The sequence below is a fragment of the Suncus etruscus genome, chromosome 3 (assembly GCF_024139225.1).
Source record: "Suncus etruscus isolate mSunEtr1 chromosome 3, mSunEtr1.pri.cur, whole genome shotgun sequence".
NCBI lineage: Eukaryota > Metazoa > Chordata > Mammalia > Eulipotyphla > Soricidae > Suncus > Suncus etruscus.
The window spans coordinates 142,255,703-142,264,588 of record NC_064850.1 but is presented as its reverse complement, the minus strand read 5'-3'; the positions used below and the strand labels follow the sequence as shown (position 1 = coordinate 142,264,588).

The window sequence follows — 8,886 nt, the reverse complement described above, 5'->3', positions numbered from 1 at the left end:
ATTTCTGTGTAGAAAACCCCATGAAATCCCTCTCTGAGTTCCTCAGTGGGCAATTAGGCAAGATGGCAGGATAACAAGGAATACTTCACCCAAACATGTCTCCAAAAAAAAAAGGATCAACCAGCCTGCTGAGTCTGCCAGTCCATGCAGGAGTAATGCTTGGCAATAGTGTGGATAAGGAATTTGCAGAGATTGAGGAGTATGGAGCCATCTCTGCATCTTCACCATGAGGCACAGATGATCAGCAGAACCCTACAGTGAGACCCTCACAGTATGAAGGAACAAGCTCATTCTCAGAAGGAACTCCTTGACATCTGGTTTTCTCCTGGGGCTGTGTTACCCCAGGCCAACAGCCCTGGGGGGTTCCTTCAGGAGATTTTCTGCTCCGAGAAGATCAGCAAGGTCTCACCAAGTCCACCAAGCAGGAGGCTGCAAACACAGGGAGAGGTCAGTGAACACATGGATCACGGAGCAGGAAGGTGCCACACTAGTTAATGCTAATGAGGAAAAGGAGGGGAGCTACTTGCAGAGCTTTCTGGTTCTTCTGTTCTTGTCTTTGGGCCACACCTGGCAGTTCTAAGCATTTACTCCTGGCCCTGTGCTCAGGGATCACTTCTGGCAGAATTTGGGGGGACCATATGTGGTGCCAGGAATTGAACTCAAACTGGCTGCATGCAAGGCAAGAATCTTAATGCATGTGTTATCTCTCTAGCCCTTCAGGTGTATATTTGCTACAGGGGAATGATGGACATAGAATCACACTGGCATCCTGTAATCTTATCATTACTAAGGACCCTCTTATTTCATTTAGATAAATGGGGCATTCAGAGAAAAAAACACAAGTGGGGGAATCATGAATGTTCCCCCAGAGCAGGAAAATAAATAAGACCTTGAATTGGAAACCAGAGAAGTAGAGGGAGAAATGGGGACTGCGGGAAAGAGCTGAATATTTTACCATTCCTTAAGCTTAATACAGCCAAGGTCTGCACGCTTTCTATTTTCAACTTCTCAGTAGACTATTTGGTGTCTGTCATTCTTCCACAAAATCACCTCTGCGAACCAGGGTAGACCATCATTAAGGAACTAAAATGTTTCTGTTCAAAAGTACCATCTCCCCTTTCAATGACACCTTTTTCTTCGTAGTCTCTAACTTGGTTTCTCATGCATCCTTGAATTCATGCACAGACACATCTAATATCCTGAGCTTTTTTATTTTTCATAGAAATAAAAGCAGTGTGACTCTGGGGTACACACAGGCCACATATTTTATAGTCCCAGGGGAAGATGATGCCAATGCCAGTGACTGTCACCAAAGCTATAGCTAGGTGTGAGAAGGTGAAACTGAGAGCTCAGATAGAGATGCCTCTCCTGGCCTAACAGTTGGCGCCTGTTCCTCATCAGTGTCAAGGGAGACGGTTACGGCCCACATAGTGGAGGCTTACCAGGATACACCTGAAGTAGCCCATCCTGGGCAGGACCTAAAACTACACTCAGAATGTTGTTTTTCAGGGACTATCCTACCAGAATGGCAATCCCTTCTGCATTGTCTCCCGTGGCTGGTGGGCAACTCAGGGTCTGGTTGACACTTCCAATGAGGGGCAGCTGCTATTGTGAAGGCAAACCTGTGGGCACTGAGCATTTTTCACCATCTGTGGGCATCCAGCTATGTGAGACACTGGAGCCCAGGCTTGTTCTTCTAGGGCAGCCCCCATCACACTGGTTCAACTATTTCTTCCAACCTCACCAAATCGAGCAACATGACCAGGCTCTTGCATCAGTCACCAAAGGCCACCTTAGAGTTGAATATGTCAGCCAAAACCTGATATTCCCTGTTGATGGTGACTAACAACTTCTATATGGCAGAGACAGATGCTTGTCAAGCAGACTGGGGTGAACAGGGAGACTGACATTTCCCCTCCTCCTGCAGGAAACTTATGGGATAGAAAAGAGACCCGAGGGCCTGAGGGTGAGGCAGGCCTTGGATCTGAAGCACCAAGTTGTACCCTGTTCTTTCCTTCAGAACTGTCACAAACAGTGACATAAGCATTCACATTCTCTTCTAACTCAGGGGCTATTCCTGGCTTTGTGCTTCACCACTCTTGCAGTGCTCAAGCTTGAACCCAAATGGGCTGCAAGCAAAGCAAGCACCTTACCTATTATGCTCTCTCTCTAGGTTACTTGTAGTTCAGTGCATGGGGAAACCATAAAGTCCAAAGCTCTCTCATCATCTTTTATATTACTGTTCCTATGAAAGACTTTTGTCCAAGATCTAAAACACCTAATTTTTAACATGAACCAGTGTGCTGGGCCTTGGGTGAGTTCCAGACCCCAAACACGAGAGAGTCTGGGGTTACTTCTGACTACTTCTGGAGCCTTTTCTCACACAAGTGCCACTCTCAGAGGCCTGCTGTCCAAAAATGAGTGCACCATCTTCTAAACACAAGGGAAAGTGTTGCAAAAGCAGAAGCAGGGGCCCTGTGGAGCTTTGGTTGGACAGGTTTTGTTTCTGCCAGTGTAGAGGTGGGGTGTCACTGGGGACTCAGCCATTTCTAACCTTTTCCCACTAATCCTCCTTAATCACCAGAAAATAACTGGGCTATGGCTGGCTCTGGGCCACTTTCACTCCCAATGCCTTAGAACAATGCCTGTGTGTAATAACCTCGCAATTCATCCCAGTTGATTTAGCTAGTTTATGAACGACCAAAGAAGCTTAGAGAATGGTAAATGAAAACAAATCATAGTTCAGTTTACTGTTCAGAGAGCCCCTTTTTCAGGCTGTTTTTTTTTAATTGCTACATTTGTTTTATTGCTATACTATTTTTTTAATAAATTATCTTTATTTAAACACCGTGATTACAAATATAATTGTAGTTGTATGATTACAATCATGTAAAGAACATCCCCCTTCACCAGTACAGGATTCCCACCACCAATTTCCCAGATCTCCCTCCTCCCCACCCTACCCACACCTGTACTTGAGACAGGCTTTCTTTTTCCCTCATTCATTCACATTGTTATGATAGTTTTCAGTGTAGTTATTTCTCTAACTGCACTTCTCACTCTATGTGGTGAGCTTCATGTCATGAGCTGCACCTACATGGGAAGATGGGGGGAAATAAGGGTTGGGACTGAGGCAGTAAAATATTAGAAATGAGATCTGTAGGGCAGTATCAAGGTCACAATACAAGATGGATGTTATGGATATATAAAATATATGCATACAATACTATCAATAGGAAAACAAAGAGAAAAAAATTCCAGTCACTGTCCCAACATAAACCAGTGCTAGAACGGTCCACCCTCCTCCCAAAGTGCATTCCCATTAGTGTAGGGAGAAGTAGGGGGAAAGCCTGTTGACCCCTATAGAGTTCACCTAGATCGGCGCCCAGGGAAGGCCTGAAGTCCAAGGGAGAAAAAGGGGGATGGCTGGGGGCCTGCCAAGCCTCCCAGCACTTCCCAGGATAGGGAGAAAGGCTCCAGTATTTTCAGGCTGCTTTTAAACAGCAGGAAGGGCTGATATGTGGAGTTGGAATCTTTTTTTTTTTTTTTTTTTTTTAATTTTTATTTTTATTTATGAGAACAAGGGTGCAAAGTAAGAGGACAAGGTAAAGTTACAGTGGAAGGACAATCACCCATAACATAATTCTCAGAAGTCCCCTTGCTGATATATTAACTTTGAAATTTCAGCCAAAGAACATTAAGATAAATAAGACAGAATCCATGTACAATTACTTTGTCCCTCAAGTCCCCAGATTGTAACACATTATAATATTTCTTAACAGTACACAAGGCAATCTAAAGCCATAAAACTTACGTAACTCCTTAAACATTACAGGCATAGTATTTTCTTACATTTCCATATACATGCATATTAGCTTAAGTTAACCTCAAATTTTAAGTGAGTTTTTTTAAGGATTAGAGTCAAAGGAGCACAGTAAGAATGGTGTTAGAGTGGCAATTGTTGTTTGCATAGGCCCACCAAAATATGAGGGACATGGAAAGAAATAACCTTGGCCTAAGTACAAAGAGACCAGACCCCTGAAGTTTCCTGGCACAAGACCAAGTCTAGGCTCCAAGCAAGCTAGATCGTCCAATCCAATACATTGTCTGTAGTGCCAGCACACTTTTATTTTTCACACAGTCTCTGTTGTTGGTATCATGTTTCTGTATTAAAGATCCTGGAATCTGCATATCTTACATTGAAGTCAGGACGTGGAGCATCCTCTCCTTTCACCTCACAATCAAAGGGCAACACAGGGAGCCCTGTCCTGTAAGCAGGTCGTTGTTGTTGTTAAGTCTTCTCAGTGTTAAGGGAAGTCTCTTTTGAGCAGGTCGAAGTCTGAGCAGTGTAGGTCTTCCGTGGTAGAGGATTGCTTCCAGGTGATGTTATAGACCAGCCTGGATGTTTCGTGGATGGCTTTCCTGGTTCAGGGGAGAATGGAATATGCCCTTTCTTCTGAGGTCTGTGCCAGGTCGTTATGTCAATGTTCAGGGTGTAAGGCCCCTTTGCACTACAAGGTTTGTGTGTTCCAATCTCTATTAGATAGGATCTTATTTGTATTTATACTATTTTCCCATTTTAATGTGCCTATGCAAATAAGAAGCAATGCCACATGGTGTTATTGGCGCATATGGGGGCCATAAGAACAATTACAATGATTCCATTAACATGATTCAATCATAAGCATTAAACTGGGGGACTCTTCCACCAAAATTCCTTGTTAAACAGCTCAAAAAGAGAAGATAAAAAGTGGTTAGAATCATCACTGTATAAGACAACATTTAGTAAGAATTATAGCTGTCAGAGAAAAAACACAAAATATTCTAAAGAAATACGTGTCCATTTTATGTATCTTGAAACAGTTTGGGGTTGTCACACACAATGCACAGCTTTGGACTGTGATTACGATTCTACACTACTGAAGTTAAAAAGAGTAAACTAGGTTAGTGATGTTTGAGAAGGGGTTAGAGAGTTAAGGAGTAAAAAAGAGCTTTGTAGGGGTGTGGGAAAGCGGAGAATAAAAAATAAACAATCTGTATACGGAAAACATAACATAAGAATAAGGAATATTCTGAATATATGAAATACATAAAGTACGCGCGGGGGCGTAAGCCCCCGCGCGGTTCTGTAGTTTTTGGATGCCTAGGAAGAAATCTCTCACCCCCTCCTCCCAGGGCCGGATTAACCAGGCGTGGCCCTGAAGACCCGCCTGATGTGGGGGAATCTTGTTCCCCTGGACTAAGTGGCCAGCCCAGGGGTCCTATGGCTAGCTGTCCTGCCCAGAGCCCCCAACATACCAGGCAAACACACCAAGAAATCCTGGCATTCGGAGTGTTCTGGGCCCAGCTGAGCCTCTGTAGTTTTTGGATGCCTAGGAAGAAATCTCTCACCCCCTCCTCCCAGGGCCGGATTAACCAGGCGTGGCCCTGAAGACCCGCCCGGTGTGGGGGGAATCATGCTCTCCTGGACAAAGTGGTCAGCCCAGGGTCCTATGGCTAGCTGTCCTGCCCAGAGCCCCCATCATACCAGTCAAAAGCCCACGAAGTCCTGGCATGTGGAGTGCTCTGGTCCCAGCCGAGCCTCTGCAGTTGTTGGCTGCCCAGGGAGGAATTTCTCACCCCCTCCCCCCAGGGCCCGATTAACCAGGCGTGGCCCTGAAGACCCGCCTGATGTGGGGGAATCTTGTTCCCCTGGACTAAGTGGCCAGCCCAGGGGTCCTATGGCTAGCTGTCCTGCCCAGAGCCCCCAACATACCAGGCAAACACACCAAGAAATCCTGGCATTCGGAGTGTTCTGGGCCCAGCTGAGCCTCTGTAGTTTTTGGATGCCTAGGAAGAAATCTCTCACCCCCTCCTCCCAGGGCCGGATTAACCAGGCGTGGCCCTGAAGACCCGCCCGGTGTGGGGGGAATCATGCTCTCCTGGACAAAGTGGTCAGCCCAGGGTCCTATGGCTAGCTGTCCTGCCCAGAGCCCCCATCATACCAGTCAAAAGCCCACGAAGTCCTGGCATGTGGAGTGCTCTGGTCCCAGCCGAGCCTCTGCAGTTGTTGGCTGCCCAGGGAGGAATTTCTCACCCCCTCCCCCCAGGGCCCGATTAACCAGGCGTGGCCCTGAAGACCCGCCTGATGTGGGGGAATCTTGTTCCCCTGGACTAAGTGGCCAGCCCAGGGGTCCTATGGCTAGCTGTCCTGCCCAGAGCCCCCAACATACCAGGCAAACACACCAAGAAATCCTGGCATTCGGAGTGTTCTGGGCCCAGCTGAGCCTCTGTAGTTTTTGGATGCCTAGGAAGAAATCTCTCACCCCCTCCTCCCAGGGCCGGATTAACCAGGCGTGGCCCTGAAGACCCGCCCGGTGTGGGGGGAATCATGCTCTCCTGGACAAAGTGGTCAGCCCAGGGTCCTATGGCTAGCTGTCCTGCCCAGAGCCCCCATCATACCAGTCAAAAGCCCACGAAGTCCTGGCATGTGGAGTGCTCTGGTCCCAGCCGAGCCTCTGCAGTTGTTGGCTGCCCAGGGAGGAATTTCTCACCCCCTCCCCCCAGGGCCCGATTAACCAGGCGTGGCCCTGAAGACCCGCCTGATGTGGGGGAATCTTGTTCCCCTGGACTAAGTGGCCAGCCCAGGGGTCCTATGGCTAGCTGTCCTGCCCAGAGCCCCCAACATACCAGGCAAACACACCAAGAAATCCTGGCATTCGGAGTGTTCTGGGCCCAGCTGAGCCTCTGTAGTTTTTGGATGCCTAGGAAGAAATCTCTCACCCCCTCCTCCCAGGGCCGGATTAACCAGGCGTGGCCCTGAAGACCCGCCCGGTGTGGGGGGAATCATGCTCTCCTGGACAAAGTGGTCAGCCCAGGGTCCTATGGCTAGCTGTCCTGCCCAGAGCCCCCATCATACCAGTCAAAAGCCCACGAAGTCCTGGCATGTGGAGTGCTCTGGTCCCAGCCGAGCCTCTGCAGTTGTTGGCTGCCCAGGGAGGAATTTCTCACCCCCTCCCCCCAGGGCCCGATTAACCAGGCGTGGCCCTGAAGACCCGCCTGATGTGGGGGAATCTTGTTCCCCTGGACTAAGTGGCCAGCCCAGGGGTCCTATGGCTAGCTGTCCTGCCCAGAGCCCCCAACATACCAGGCAAACACACCAAGAAATCCTGGCATTCGGAGTGTTCTGGGCCCAGCTGAGCCTCTGTAGTTTTTGGATGCCTAGGAAGAAATCTCTCACCCCCTCCTCCCAGGGCCGGATTAACCAGGCGTGGCCCTGAAGACCCGCCCGGTGTGGGGGGAATCATGCTCTCCTGGACAAAGTGGTCAGCCCAGGGTCCTATGGCTAGCTGTCCTGCCCAGAGCCCCCATCATACCAGTCAAAAGCCCACGAAGTCCTGGCATGTGGAGTGCTCTGGTCCCAGCCGAGCCTCTGCAGTTGTTGGCTGCCCAGGGACGAATTTCTCACCCCCTCCCCCCAGGGCCCGATTAACCAGGCGTGGCCCTGAAGACCCGCCTGATGTGGGGGAATCTTGTTCCCCTGGACTAAGTGGCCAGCCCAGGGGTCCTATGGCTAGCTGTCCTGCCCAGAGCCCCCAACATACCAGGCAAACACACCAAGAAATCCTGGCATTCGGAGTGTTCTGGGCCCAGCTGAGCCTCTGTAGTTTTTGGATGCCTAGGAAGAAATCTCTCACCCCCTCCTCCCAGGGCCGGATTAACCAGGCGTGGCCCTGAAGACCCGCCCGGTGTGGGGGGAATCATGCTCTCCTGGACAAAGTGGTCAGCCCAGGGTCCTATGGCTAGCTGTCCTGCCCAGAGCCCCCATCATACCAGTCAAAAGCCCACGAAGTCCTGGCATGTGGAGTGCTCTGGTCCCAGCCGAGCCTCTGCAGTTGTTGGCTGCCCAGGGAGGAATTTCTCACCCCCTCCCCCCAGGGCCCGATTAACCAGGCGTGGCCCTGAAGACCCGCCTGATGTGGGGGAATCTTGTTCCCCTGGACTAAGTGGCCAGCCCAGGGGTCCTATGGCTAGCTGTCCTGCCCAGAGCCCCCAACATACCAGGCAAACACCAAGAAATCCTGGCATTCGGAGTGTTCTGGGCCCAGCTGAGCCTCTGTAGTTTTTGGATGCCTAGGAAGAAATCTCTCACCCCCTCCTCCCAGGGCCGGATTAACCAGGCGTGGCCCTGAAGACCCGCCCGGTGTGGGGGGAATCATGCTCTCCTGGACAAAGTGGTCAGCCCAGGGTCCTATGGCTAGCTGTCCTGCCCAGAGCCCCCATCATACCAGTCAAAAGCCCACGAAGTCCTGGCATGTGGAGTGCTCTGGTCCCAGCCGAGCCTCTGCCTGGAGTTGGAATCTTAATAGCATTACAACTCTTTAAGTCAGAGCGTAAAGAACAGTTTGCAAATCTCATAATCCCCGTTCCTGAAATGAATACACTGCACATCGTGAGGGCATAAACATCCGATTGCAGCAGCACACACCCAGCTAGAAGGTAACAGTCTGAGCTTCTCTGTCAAGGGAACTTCAGCACCTCTTACCGCTTCCCACAAACCCCAGCTCTGTTCACATTTATGATGTGGCTAGTCAGTGGTTTCCTCTTGAATTTTACCATCCCATAACCAGACTATATCCTCCCAGTTACCAGCCCAGCCCTTAATGCAACAACCACCAAAATATTAATTTAATGAGGGACAGAATTTTTAGACTTGCTTCCCTCGTCTCATTTGTTGTTTTCTCTTAAGAAATATTTTTTAAATTTACTTTGGGTTTCTAAAGTGGTGCGTGGGGACATGGGGCCCTTCCAATGATTCTCTGACATCTGAGTGGGCAGTTTAATATGAGAACAGGAGGATGTAGTGCTGCTCAGGCCCATTGGAGATGGGGATTTCCCCAGCTACAC

General features: G+C 49.4%; 1 protein-coding gene across 1 annotated transcript in view; it reads right to left on the bottom strand.

Annotated features, from left to right (window-relative positions):
• Positions 1-358: 358 nt before the first annotated feature.
• Positions 359-8,886, bottom strand: part of TMEM241 (transmembrane protein 241) — a 118,037-nt gene continuing 109,509 nt past the window's right edge. The window contains exon 15 of the mRNA XM_049770198.1: positions 359-429. Coding sequence (XP_049626155.1) covers positions 369-429 — 61 coding nt within the window. The 3' untranslated portion in view covers positions 359-368. The remainder of the gene's footprint in view (positions 430-8,886) is intronic.